The 15,316-nt window shown below is 36.0% G+C and overlaps 1 protein-coding gene across 1 annotated transcript in view; it reads left to right on the plus strand.

The window, feature by feature from the left end:
- Nucleotides 1–15,316, plus strand: part of FAT4 (FAT atypical cadherin 4) — a 175,464-nt gene that overhangs the window by 133,062 nt on the left and 27,086 nt on the right. The window contains exon 9 of the mRNA XM_055317010.1: nt 900–5,249. Within this exon, the coding sequence (XP_055172985.1) occupies nt 900–5,249 (4,350 nt within the window). The remainder of the gene's footprint in view (nt 1–899; nt 5,250–15,316) is intronic.

Consider the following 15,316-nt stretch of genomic DNA (forward strand, 5'->3'; position numbering starts at 1 on the left):
ATAAAAAGTGAGTATGTAATGCTTATGCATCTTTTCCTCATTAGACTTATTATAATTGTCTATATATAATATAATGATCAGGATCACTGGCCTTAATAAAAGACTTTTCACTTTTGTCACAAACTTTACTGCAGGGGTATGTGTGCAGGTTTGGAAAAAGTTTCTGAACAACTATATCAAAAACATGTCCTTATGGCAGTTTTTCTGCATATTCCTGGTACAATCTGTTCCATTGGCATTCATCCCAAGCACTAACTTTTGGAATCCAAATTGAGTCCAGTCTTCCTCAGTTCTTATTTCATACTACTTTATAATTGCTCTAATTGATTTATCTAATTGATTTATTATCTCCTTGTGATAATAGCTCACAAATGTTGCTAAGAAACAGTGGATATAGAGAATCAAAATAATATTTTAAAACATATTAAAAATTTTGTTGACATGATTACCTGTGTGGCAATTCAACAAGGTTTTAAGACAATATAGAGCAATTATCTTTTTTTCATTGGGTAGAGACAGAGCTTTTAGCAGAGCTCATGTAGTATCATATTTGTTGGAAGTTGTGTTATGTACAGATTTTCCTCCTAGGAACTATAATTCTGAATGATTAGCCATTGCTCTTCCCTGTGCTTCTCTCAAAGGCATACTGAAAAATATTAAATCCAGTAGACCATATGGGTTTTAGTTAGAAAATGGCAGGTCAGTCCCTGAAGACTACCTTTAAGTAGATCTGACTTGGGAATTTCAGAGATAATATAGGAATTACTATTCTCCCCCAGTAATCATGAGAAAGTAAAGTGATATTAGGGAGCAACATAATATTTTGTATACATTAATCTACTAGCAAATATTTTATTTGGGTTTCATGTGATTATAACTGCACACTCCCTCTTTTGTAGGTTCCTTCGTCTTTGCAGTTACAGTCACGGATGCTGATATTGGACCCAATTCTGAACTGCATTACTCTCTCTCGGGTAGAAACTCTGAAAAATTTCACATTGACCCACTGAGAGGAGCTATTATGGCAGCTGGACCACTAAATGGGGCTTCGGAAGTGACATTTTCTGTACATGTAAAAGATGGTGGCTCATTTCCAAAGACAGATTCTACGACAGTGACTGTTAGATTTGTGAACAAGGCAGATTTCCCTAAAGTCAGAGCCAAAGAACAGACTTTCATGTTTCCTGAAAACCAGCCAGTCGGCACTCTTGTCACCACCATTACAGGGTCCTCCTTGAGAGGAGAACCTTTGTCCTATTATATTGCAAGTGGGAACCTTGGCAGTACATTCCAAATCGATCAGTTAACAGGGCAAGTGTCCATTAGTCAACCTCTGGATTTTGAAAAGATACAAAAATATGTCATATGGATAGAGGCCAGGGATGGAGGTTTCCCTCCTTTATCCTCTTATGAGAAACTTGATCTAACAGTCTTAGATGTCAATGATAATTCCCCTATTTTTAAGGAAGATCCATTTGTGTCTGAAATATTGGAAAACCTTTCTCCTCGAAAAATACTTACTGTTTCAGCAATGGATAAGGACAGTGGACCCAATGGACAGTTAGATTATGAAATTGTTAATGGCAACAAAGAACATAGTTTCACTATTAATCATGCCACAGGTGAAATTAGAAGCATTCGGCCGTTAGACAGGGAAAAAGTATCACAGTATGTGCTTACCATAAAGTCCTCAGACAAAGGCTCTCCTTCTCAGAGTACCTCAGTAAAAGTTATCATTAACATCTTGGATGAAAATGATAATGCCCCTAGGTTTTCTCAAATATTCAGTGCCTACGTTCCTGAAAATTCCCCTTTAGGATACACAGTTACACGTGTCACAACTTCCGATGAAGACATTGGTATAAATGCAATTAGTAGATATTCCATAATGGATACAAGTCTTCCATTTACAATTAATCCCAGCACAGGGGATATTGTAATTAGTAGACCTTTAAACAGAGAAGATACGGACCGCTACCGAATCCGAGTTTCTGCACATGATTCTGGGTGGACCGTAAGTACAGACGTCACAATATTTGTGACGGATGTCAATGACAATGCTCCAAGATTTAGCAGACCCTCCTATTATTTAGATTGCCCTGAACTTACTGAAATTGGCTCCAAAGTGACTCAGGTATCTGCAACAGATCCTGATGAGGGATCAAATGGACAAGTGTTTTATTTTATAAAATCTCAGTCAGAGTATTTCAGGATTAATGCCACCACAGGAGAGATTTTCAATAAACAGGTCTTAAAATACCAGAATGTCAGTGGCTTCAGTAATGTGAACATCAACAGACATAGTTTTATAGTGACATCTTCAGATCGAGGTAATCCTTCATTACTAAGTGAGACAACAGTTACCATCAACACGGTGGACAGTAATGACAATGCGCCACAATTTCTTAAAACTAAATATTTCACTCCAGTCACCAAAAACGTTAAAGTTGGTACTAAGTTAATCAAAGTTACTGCCGTAGATGATAGAGATTTTGGACTGAATTCTGAAGTGGAATATTTAATTTCTAATGAAAATCATTTCGGAAAATTTAAGTTGGACAATGGTACAGGGTGGATTTCAGTAGCATCTTCCCTGATATCTGACTTAAATCAAAACTTTTTGATCACTGTCACTGCAAGAGATAAAGGAAACCCTCCACTATCATCCCAAGCAACTGTTCAAATAATTGTCACTGAGGAAAACTACCATACACCTGAATTCTCTCAAAGTCACATGAGTGCAACCATCCCCGAAAGCCACAGTATCGGGGCCATTGTCAGAACTGTTTCTGCAAGAGACAGAGATGCAGCTATGAATGGCTTAATTAGATACAGTATTTCTTCAGGAAATGAAGATGGCATTTTTGCAATCAATTCCTCCACAGGTATATTAACACTAGCCAAAGCTCTTGATTATGAATTATGCCAGAAACATGAAATGACTATTAGTGCAACAGATGGAGGATGGGTTGCAAGAACGGGTTACTGCAGTGTGACTGTAAATGTGATTGATGTGAATGACAATTCTCCAGTATTCTTCCCTGATGAATATTTCCCTACTGTTTTGGAAAATGCCCCAAGTGGAACAACTGTCATCCACCTAAACGCAACAGATGCTGACTCTGGAACCAATGCTGTGATTGCATACACCGTACAGTCATCTGACAGTGACCTCTTTGTCATTGACCCGAACACAGGAGTCATTACCACTCAAGGGTTCTTGGATTTTGAAACCAAGCAGAGCTACCATCTTACTGTGAAAGCTTTCAATGTCCCTGATGAAGAAAGGTGCAGTTTTGCCACTATTAATATACAATTAAAAGGGACAAATGAATATGTGCCTCGCTTTGTTTCCAAACTCTACTATTTTGAAATCTCAGAAGCAGCTCCCAAAGGTACTATTGTTGGAGAAGTATTTGCCAGTGACCGTGATTTGGGCGCTGACGGGGAGGTACACTATTTGATTTTTGGTAACAGTAGAAAGAAGGGTTTCCAGATCAATAAGAAGACTGGCCAAATTTATGTTTCTGGACTTCTTGATAGGGAGAAAGAAGAAAGGGTATCTTTGAAGGTATTGGCCAAGAATTTTGGCAGCATTAGGGGTGCAGATATCGATGAGGTCACCGTAAATGTCACTGTGCTTGATGCCAATGACCCACCCATTTTTAGTCTAAACATCTACAGTGTTCAGATCAGTGAAGGGGTCCCAACTGGAACTCATGTGACATTTGTCAGTGCCTTTGACTCAGACTCTGTCCCCAGCTGGAGCAGGTTTTCTTATTTCATTGGATCAGGGAATGAAAATGGTGCCTTTTCCATTAATCCACAGACAGGACAGATCACTGTCACTGCAGAATTGGATAGAGAAACCCTCCCTATCTACAATCTCACAGTTTTGGCTGTTGATTCAGGGACCCCCTCAGCTACAGGGAGTGCCTCCCTGTTAGTCACCCTAGAAGATATAAATGATAATGGACCCATGCTGACCGTCAGCGAAGGTGAAGTTATGGAAAACAAACGCCCAGGAACTCTGGTGATGACCCTTCAGTCCACCGATCCCGATCTCCCTCCAAATCAAGGCCCCTTTACCTATTACTTGCTGAGCACAGGTCCCGCCACTAATTATTTTAGTCTGAACACTGCAGGAGTTCTGAGCACAACCAGAGAGATTGACAGAGAACAGATTGCAGACTTCTATCTGTCTGTGATCACTAGGGATTCTGGTGTTCCTCAAATGTCTTCCACAGGAACTGTGCATATCACAGTTATAGACCAAAATGATAATCCTTCACAGTCTCGGACTGTGGAGATATTTGTTAATTATTATGGCAATTTGTTTCCTGGTGGGATTTTAGGTTCTGTGAAGCCACAGGATCCGGATGTGTTAGACACCTTCCACTGCTCCCTTACTTCGGGAGTTACAAGCCTGTTCAGTATTCCAAGGGGTACTTGTGATCTAAATTCACAGCCGCGATCAACAGATGGCACATTTGATCTCACTGTCCTTAGCAATGATGGAGTTCACAGCACAGTCACGAGCAATATCCGAGTCTTCTTTGCTGGATTTTCTAATGCTACAGTGGATAACAGCATCCTACTGCGTCTCAGTGTTCCAACAGTAAAGGACTTTTTGACTAACCACTACCTTCATTTTCTACGCATTGCCAGCTCCCAGCTGACAGGCCTTGGGACTGCTGTGCAACTTTATGGTGCATATGAAGAGAACAATAAAACGTTTCTTTTAGCAGCTGTGAAGCGAAACAATAATCAGTATGTGAATCCCAGTGGTGTAGCCACCTTTTTTGAAAGCATCAAAGAGATCCTTCTCCGGCAGAGCGGAGTAAAGGTAGAATCCGTGGATCATGACTCCTGTATTCATGGCCCATGTCAGAATGGAGGGAGCTGTATAAGGAGATTGGCTGTGAGCTCTGTATTAAAGAGCCACGAGAGTCTTCCCGTCATCACTGTGGCAAATGAACCTCTGCAGCCTTTCTTATGCAAGTGCCTGCCAGGTTATGCTGGTAGCTGGTGTGAAATAGATATAGATGAATGCCTTCCATCCCCTTGCCACAATGGTGGGACCTGTCACAATTTAGTAGGAGGATTTTCCTGCAGCTGTCCAGATGGCTTCACTGGCAGGGCCTGTGAGAGAGACATCAATGAGTGCCTGCCCGGTCCATGCAAGAACGGTGCTGTCTGCCAAAATGTTCCAGGAAGCTTCAACTGTGTTTGCAAAACTGGATACACAGGTAGGACAATGTTTGGCTCTTTCCCTAAGATTTGAGTCATGTCGAGTATAATAGAGAGCAGTGAATTTTGTCATTTTTAAGTGATTTTCCCAAAAAATGGGCTTAATCATGGTAAAGGCTTTAAGCACTTACTGTTGGCCAATGCTGTTCTAAGCACTTTATCCGTATTTATTTTATTTACTTCTCAGAAGAAATCAATGAGGTTGGGATAATTATTTTTCAGTCTGAATAAGGAAAGTTGAATTAGAGAGAAGGTAAGTTTTCTAAGGTGACCCAGATTTGTCACAGAGACAGGTGGTAAGCCTACATGGTTATTTCCAGACTTTGAGGTCTTAGTCAAACTCCTAATGGTCTTATTTAAGAACGAGGAGAATACAATATCTTCAAATAAGAGTGTTCTAAAGTTTAAAGGACATAATATATTTAAAGCATAAGACCTGGACCATTTTGTGTCCTAAATAACTATTAACAATTATTGCTGTTTGACTCTTCTATCATCACCATGTTTTAAAATCACTGCCATCATTATTATTGAAGTTTGATCCACCCTGTCTTGAAAAATGAGCAAAAGCAGTGGGTTTTTTTGTTTTGTTTTGTTTTTGTTTTAATTAGTTTTCTTGAACTTTTTTTAAAGATTTTATTTATTTATATTTATGATATTTATTTATATTTATTTTATTTATTTATATGAGAGACACAGAATGAGAGAGAGAGGCAGAGACACAGGCAGAGGGAGAAGCAGGCTCCATGCAGGGAGCCCGATGTGGGACTTGATCCCGAGACTCCAGGATCAGGCCCTGGGCTGAAGGCGGCGCTAAAACGCTAAACCACCGGGACTGCCCAAAAGCAGTGTTTTAAGATTTAAGTTAAAATGCCTTGTTATTTCTATCAGGTAGAAAGCATAATAGCTGACTTCTCTCTTAAGCCACGACAAAATGGAAGCATAATTACCTTGACATTTTAGAAGCATGATAAAACATAGAGCAGCAAATATGTTTTGCTTGTCTCTGACATCTTAGTAAGATATGATGTATAAATTACATATATCTCCATCAGTGTCTATATCTATCTATCTATCTATCTATCTATCTATCCGTCTAATATCTATCCTATTAGCTGATTATTTGTCGGTGCACCTTCAAATGTATATAAATATTATGTTGTTTTTTTTAAAGAAATATTTATTTATTTATGATAGACATAGAGTGAGAGAGAGAGAGAGAGAGAGGCAGAGTGTGTCACAGGCAGAGGGAGAAGCAGGTTCCATGCCAGGAGCCCGACGTGGGACTCGATACCGGGTCTCCAGGATCGCGCCTTGGGCCAAAGGCAGGCGCTAAGCCACTGAGCCACCCAGGGATCCCCAAATATTATGTTGTTAATAAATTTGAGGAGAGAAAAAGTCTCTCCTGTAATTTGCACACTATACAGTGTTAGGTCATATATATTTCATTGGATAGCTTTATAGTGTTTATAAACACAATTTAAAGTACCAGTGAGGTAGGTAAAACCAGGACATATTTTTTATTTGTAAATATTTTGCAGAATAATATTTCAAAGAAGTTTTTATAAGAAAAAACATTTAGCTATTTTATATATATATATATAGTTATTATATTTTTTAAAAATTTATTTATGTATTTGAGAGAGAGAGGTAGAGAGAAAAAGAGATAGTACGTGAGCATGGGGTGGGTAGGGAAGGAGCAGAGAGAGAATCTTCAAGCAGATTCCCTGTTGAGTGTAGAGGCTCACCCAGGGCTCGATCCCATGACCTATGAGATCATGACTTGAGCTGAAACCAAGACCTGGATGCTTAACCGACTATGCCACACAGGCACCCCTAGTTATTATATTTTTTAAAAGGTGCCCATCATGTATATACTTATGGTTTCATATTTGAAGAATTAAATTGTTTGATGGCGACATAAAGCAAGTTTGAATAAGTCAAAGCAGAATATACAAGCTTTGCTTACTGATAATAACCTTGAAATACAAGTGAAGAAAAGGAGCAGAGATAATATGCAATTAAAAGAATCAAAGGACTTTATGGTTTTTGATTTAGCTATAGCTTTTGGGAAGTCATTTAACCTTGCTGACCTTCAATTTCTTCATCTGCAAAGTGAAAATAGTCATACTTACTTATCTTTTAGGTTTGTTGTAATGAATAAAGATAATGCTTGTAAAACACCTACCGGAGTTCAATCAGTAGCCATGCAAATTAATAGTATTAGTAGTAGTGGTGTTATGTAGTGGCAATAATAGAAGCGCAGCGCAGAATTTCTAAAAAGACAAGAAGCCTCAATAGCACAAAGTATGAATTTTACCCCAACTGTATTCCCAGTATCCTGAATAATTGGGCTATATCCATGTTATCAGTTCAGAAGTTCTAGAAAATTGTCCTTAGTCTTTCCCCAAAAAACGACTTCCTCTTTTGAGAATTCAACAATAAAGATTATTTCTTTGCCCATTTTAGTATAATATACTCATTCGTACTTAGATTTAAAATGAGTCTATACTTAGTCCTAGAATGAAAAATGTGTGAAGGCACTTGATAATAGATAGGAAACAGGAAAAGTACCATGGGCATGAGCGAAAGCCCCATATGCTGATTCAGCATAAATGTTGCTTCGTGATTGGGCATAGAACTAATTCTTTAACATTACTTCCCTCTAGTTTCTTTCTTTCTTTGATTCATTACATTTAAATATACATTGCATCCTTTTCTAAATGTAGTAGTTGAAACTTTTAGGATTTCCCTTCTTTTCATTATGAAATACATATAACATTCATCAAGTTGTTATATAGAGCATTGCTTAAAGTTCTTTACATTGTAGACATTATTATTTAGTTAGTTATTCATTTAGTTCTCCAAACTCAATGAAACTGCATTATCACTATTATTAGTCCATGATATCTTTTAAGAACTTTTGTCTATTATTCTACTGGATCTGTACAAAACACACAAGATAGTGTATTGATATGAGGTTGATCAAGAACTGAAATTACCTCCAGACTTTCAGGTAGCAAGGTACTTAATACTAGCAAATAGCTTGCAAAATCTTTAAACTGGCTAAGAATTCACCAATAATCTCAGCAATAGGAACAATGTAAGGGGGCACTTGTGTAGTTCAGTCGGTTAAGTGTCTGCCTTCAGCTCAGACCCAGCTGGTCCTGGGATCCAGCCCTGTGTTGTGCTCACAGCTCAGCCAAGAGTCTGCCTCTCCTTCTTTTTTTTTGCCCCTCCCTTCAACTTCTGTGCATGCTTTCTCTCTCTTTCTCTCTGCTCCATCTCAATAAATAAATAAAATCTTAAACAAAACAAAATACAGTAGGTATTGCAAGAAACCACTGCCAGTCATCTTATCTACCTGCAGTGCCGCAATGAGTGAGTGACATCCGGCCCCTGCAATACAGAAAGATAAGAATGATGCTGAGTGTCAAGAGATAATATCTGGCATAGAAAGATACTATTATTACCTCTACTGTATGCCATAGAAAATTCAGCCAATACTCTGGTGACTCTAGAGCCAGAGCTGCCAAAGACTAGATCATAACCTCTTTCTGTAAGAAAAGTTATTTGAAGTTACAAAAGTAACTTGAAATTACTGTGGTGATTTGACATACTGCCCTTCTCTAGAGCTCATTTTAGTCTTCATTTGCATAGTTGGGGATAATCCAGCAAATCAAGAATGATGTAAACATAAAGTTGAATGATTAATATGAATCTTCTCTTTTTTGAATTTGTGTAATTCATTGTTTTAAATTCTATATGAATAGTCCATGCAGTAAAATTAGCAGATAATTCAAGTCTGATAATTTTATTTTTTTTATTTTGTTTTACAGGAAACAGTATAACAAAAAGCATAGCTACAAATTCTTAATCCATACACTAAATTAGGAATATGTTGTTCAAATGTCTGAATCTGTTTAAAATTCTTTTTTTTAATTTTTATTTATTTATGATAGTCACAGAGAGAGAGAGAGAGAGAGAGAGAGAGAGAGAGAGAGAGGCAGAGACATAGGCAGAGGGAGAAGCAGGCTCCATGCACCGGGAGCCCGACGTGGGATTCGATCCCGGGCCTCCAGGATTGCGCTCTGGGCCAAAGGCAGGCGCCAAACTGCTGTGCCACCCAGGGATCCCCTAAAATTCTTTATAAAGATAATCCCTGAAGGATCATTTTGAGTTAGTCTTTCTAGGTAGTCTTTACCAGCTAACCCGACTCAGGAAGATGGAGCAAATGCATCAAAATATCTTAAAGAGCTAATCAAGCTAATAAATCATAGGACAAAATTCTTACGTAAGCATATGTGTACCTCATAGAATGAATTTTTAAAAATATATATTCTAGTTTACTTTTATTAATACAAATTAAGTACTAATGCTTTGGTAAAGCTTTATCCAAAGCCTATATATGTTCAAATATTTTTTTTGATCATCAGAACTATTTCCAATCACTTGCACTCTATTTATTTCTTTCAACTTTTACCTGAATTTTTTCCATGATTTTTAAAGTCTGTGGCATTACACATTGGAACTGTGAGATTTTAACTTTATGTTTAAAATAATCCTCAGATATTATCCTATCACACACACACACACACACACACACACACACACACACGATTGCCACCACCACTCTATATTTCACATAAATTTAGAAATTGTGCTAAAGATTGGAAAAGTTGAGTGGCTTATGCACTGATGCAAACCATGAGACTTAATCCTAAGAATCCTACAGGGAGTGATTGTTAGCTGAACAGAGATTTTGTGTGAACAACCTTTAGGAGTATAAATACAAAAGTTTATGGAACAACTACAATAAAAATATATGAAGGGATATAGTTATTACCACATTGCCACCAGTATATTCCTGATAATATATGAATTTATCATTTATATTTTTAAAATTTTATCTTCAAGTTGGTAACCATAGAATCACATAATACATTATAAAATAAGGATTTTTTAAATGAATGAAGATTTTGAGAGAATGAATTTGTTTATATAACTTGTGTTTCTGATCTCTTCTTAATTACTGGAAAAATAACCAAAAGGAAATTGAAAATAATGGTGAGACTTAACATTCAATAACAATCACTTCACATTTCATTGTTAAAAAATTGTTCTATAATTTAACTTTTATATCACTCAGTGGAGCTTTGATTCACTATAATACAGCATTTCAGAAAGAATGAATTGATTTAATATAACATAGGGCATGTGAAAAATTACTTTCTAGATTTTCATAAGATTTAATAATACCAGAAATTACATCATTGTCAATGTACCTCAGTAAATCAAAAGAAAATATCTTTCATATTATTCATGCCTCAGAAGTTCAGGGGATCCTGGAGGAAATTAGCAGCTTAATAACTACCAATCCAGTATGTCTTTTCCTACACGGATGAACATTTCATGCATTTAATAGAACACTAATTAGAAAGCCCAATTATAGTCAGGAACCACTTATCATTTGTCTCCCTGCTCCAGGTTTCCACTGTTTGCAGTACAATCCTGCATTAAGTCTTTCAAGGAATGGTGTTTTAAATGCAGCATGTAGATGGAGCTTATTTTCAAATCTGGGTCTCTCCTAACAGAATTAGTTCATAGCCCCTTTAACCTTTCCCATCCACTTTCACACATCTGGATGCATTTTAGGTGTGGTATTTGGAGTAAGGCCAAGCTTTATTACCATATGGAGAAGTTTTCCTATGCTCTCAAGCAAGTCTTGATATTTCAGGGGAGGATGAGATTTGTCCATTCATCACTTTTATGACATTTGACATTATAAATAGGAATTTTTTCAGACATATAAAGTTATATACAGGTTGTGCATAGTAATTTTACTAAGAAACTTGGCAAACCTTTTCTTTCATGAAGATGGAAGTTGTAACTGAGTCATTCTTTTGAAATCATAAGTCATACATGAATGTTGTCAATGATCATGTGATCAGAACACTGTAGAATATAAACAAAATGTAGTGAATGGATAGGAAATGAAATTTTCTGTGAGATACAGAAGAATCACTCATTTTGATTATTTTAAAATATGATTTGCAGCTTATGAAAGCATTAATAAGAGGCTTCTGGAAGCTTAAATGTTTCTTATTTCTGCAGAAAGCAAACATATTTGTAAGCTTATCATGGATATTAGGGATGTCATTATGCACCATCATCTGTAGTTTCACTGAAATTGTATTCGCATATGTTTTAAAATACAAAAGGAAAACAGATTTTTTCTTTAATTTTTCTTCCTAGCAGCTCTTAAACATGATTTTTTTTGCTTTCTTTTGATGTAAAAAAACAATGCTATTCGATCAGGATATTTAGATGAGCTATCTTCATAGGTCCTTGCACAATAACAGGACACATTTACTAGTGTAAAAAAAAAAAAGCTACTTCCTGCTAAAATAACAAAAAAACCCATAAGCATATTCAGGACAAATAATATATATTATGAGATCATATTTATTAATAATATAATCAATTTAGATATAAAATGGACTTTGATAGTTCACAAAATCTCCCTTCTATCTATGTATAAATACAAGATATGCAAAAGTAGTAATTGTGATCTAATATATTACATATAATCTAAGAAATCATCATATTCTCATAGGTGTCCACATTTATGAGGTAGGAATAAATTTAGCTCGGCTCCACATAATCAACATTAAAATGTTCTATTAGAAAGAATGGAATTTGAATATACAGCCTTATTAGAAAGACCACAGGTGATCACAGCAGCTCACCTTCTGCCCCAAACATGAAGATACATGCTAAATTTCTTTTGTAAGTTTAAACTATAAACTTAAAAAGTCTGTGGATACACCGGCCTCCCATTACACATGCATTTCCATCTTCAGCAATTCCCATTCTTCAAGTTCTAGGGGTTTATACTTCTCGAAGCACACCTCCTTCTATGATAAATAATTTATATCAACACAGTTAATTGATGGATGGCAAAGCAATGAGAACAGTTTATTCTTGTAAACAGACGCTATCACAACTAACATACCTTAATAGAAAAAGGCTTTTTGTGTTCCAGAGATAGGGTTGTGTTTTTTTGTGCGAGCCCTATCAGTGTACTTGCAAACCTCAAGGCTCCGACAAATTTTGTTAATTGACTTGCAGTATTAATGAAGTTAATGATCCAAGATTTGGCTTCACGGTGCTCCAACACATCAGATTTTTTGTACTAGAAGCATCTTAGAGTAATTCAAACTGCTGCATTCTCTGATAAGCATTGTGCCTTTAACACGAGAATTTAAGTAGATGTGTGGAGAACAATGCAGAATTCGCTGCTGATTTCTTTTTTCTTTCTTTTTTTTTTTTATTTTATGATAGTCACAGTGAGAGAAAGAAAGAGGGGCAGAGACATAGGCAGAGGGAGAAGCAGGCTCCATGCACCGGGAGCCCGACATGGGATTTGATCCCGGGTCTCCAGGATCGCGCCCTGGGCCAAAGGCAGGCGCCAAACCGCTGTGCCACCCAGGGATCCCTCGGTGCTGATTTCTAACTAGATAATAGAGTATGAACTTTCCAGACCTGAGAAATTCGTATTTCAAGGCTTTCCTTTAATTCTGTGTAAACATATAACATCTTTCCTTCACATAAAAAAGTCTTTTTAATAATAATTTAAATGGCAATACTGAGTTTTCAAACTGTGTCTTTCAATCTAGTATGGTAACTGCTTTGAAATTTACTAATTGTAAAAAAAGAAAATACTCATCAAATGGAGTAATCAAACCAAATTTTTGAGTGGTAAATAATTTGCATACTGTAACACCAACATATAAAACTATTCTTTTTTCTCAAACTCAACAATAAATTGATATACTTAACCCCTAGCAGAGTCATTTTTTCAAAAATTTTTACATCCACCTACTAGAGAAAAGAAAATAAAACCTTGGTTTACATTAAAATGTAAAATGAATGGTTGATTTTTTTTTCTCTTACTAATGTCTATTTATATTGTTGTATACTCAAAGAATAAGATTCCGTTGAGAATTTAACTTTCAAAAGAAATTCATTCTTAAACTAGTATTTTCTTAGTTGTAGCTTCTGCCATTTTCATAGTTGTATATTTTAATACATAAGTAACTCTTATTTAATTTGGGGTTTCTTTCCATCCCTAACTTTGGACTAACTAAAATAGTGTACAGTTTATATTTAAATTAAACTCAGATGTATATGTTAATTCTAATTTTGCAAGGGGTAAATAAGATAACCTCTTTATGTAAATTATAAAACAAAAACCATCTAATTTTCTTTTGTTGTCATTATTTAAACCAAAATTTTATTTTTTAAACCAAAATTTTAAAAGACAGTCTTTTCTAAGAGGATTCCAAAGACGATATAGTTGAGATTTGTGATATCAATGACTTGCATTTTTATACACTTATATATTTTTCTTGTAGAGCACCTATGTCCAAATTTCTGAGCAATTGTTCATGGTAGTGCTCCTTAAATTGGTTACTCTTTGTTCCCTGTTTGCAGTCTTCAAGAAGTAAAGTTGTAATTTTGTGACCCACTAACTAGTTTTCACAATATTAGACTGACTATACTTATAAAGTCTGTATGTACAGCTGACCCTTGAACAGCCAGGTTGGAACTGTGTGGGTCCACTTATATGTGTATTTTTGTTTTTATAAATATAGTACAGTAAATGTATTTTCTCTCCCTTATTTTCTTAATAACATTTTATTTTCTCTAGCTTACTTTATTGTAAGAAGACAGTATATAATACATAGAACATACAAAATATGTGTTAATCAATTATTTATATTATTGGTAAGGCTTCTGGTCAAAGCAGGCTATTAGGAGTTAACTCTTGGGGGAGTCAATAGTTGTATGTGTATTTTCTTTTTGTGTGTATTTTTTTTTATTGGAGTTCGATTTGCCAACTTATAGCATAACACCCAGGGCTCATCCCGTCAAGTGCCCCCTCAGTGCCCGTCACCCAGTCACTCTGTCCCCCCGCCCACCTCCCCTTCCACTACCCCTTGTTCGTTTCCCAGAGTTAGGAGTTTCTCATGTTCTGTCTCCCTGTCTGATATTTCTCACTCATTTTCTCTCCTTTCTCCTATAATCTCTTTCACTATTTTTTATATTCCCCAAAAGAAAGAGACCATATAATGTTTGTCCTTCTCAGATTGACTTACTTCACTCAGCATAATACCCTCCAGTTCTATGTAGATTTTCAACCGCAGGGTTGGCTTCTTTAAAACACCAGCGTTGTTCAAGGATACCTGCCTCAATACATGCTATTTTTAACATAATTCTAAAAGAAATTTTCAAAAAAAAAAAAAGAAAAATGAAACCTTAGTCTGATAACACATGTGAAAATTATATGTAGATCTTACAGTGGAAAAAATGCATGGAGTGGATGTGACTTTCTTGATAGCAAATAAATAATTAAAAGTACAGCTCATAGGTCCTTTTTATTCTCTGTTGGTCAATACTAATATTACGGGAAAAAATCCACTTCTCTAGAGGAATATGACAGAAATCCAATTGGAAAATACCATGGGAGAGAGTTCTATGCCACAGCATCTCTCTGGTGTGATATTGTACCGACTTCTAATAAAGTCATTCTGCCTATTTATTAAATGTAACTCATTGGCACAACTCTTACAGCCTAATTTCTGTACCTTTGGTTGGTAACTTGTTTATTTTCATTATTTCCCCCTAGGATGGAAAGGTATTCTAAAATTGTTACTGTTTTGCCTTTTAAGGAGGTTCCCAGTATTATTTTTAAAGAAAAAATGTTGTTTATGACCCTGTGATGTAGAGAAACGTGTTTAGTTAGTGTCATGAGGTCTGACTCACGCTTATAATTTTAAACTAGAACAATTGTGGCTACACAATCAAGCCACAAAAACAGAACTAAATTAAACAAAACTTTGACTATGTTTTAAGCATAGTAATCATGGTGAAATGGATTATCTATGCTTAACATTGAGTCTACTTGTGCATATAAAACTTACATGTTTTCATAAGACATTTAATAAAGGCATTAATGAAATCACGTTAAGAAGTAGAAAATAGCTTTACAGAAACAAACTAT

Source organism: Nyctereutes procyonoides, unplaced genomic scaffold (genome assembly GCF_905146905.1).
Source record: "Nyctereutes procyonoides isolate TBG_1078 unplaced genomic scaffold, NYPRO_anot_genome, whole genome shotgun sequence".
NCBI classification, from domain to species: domain Eukaryota; kingdom Metazoa; phylum Chordata; class Mammalia; order Carnivora; family Canidae; genus Nyctereutes; species Nyctereutes procyonoides.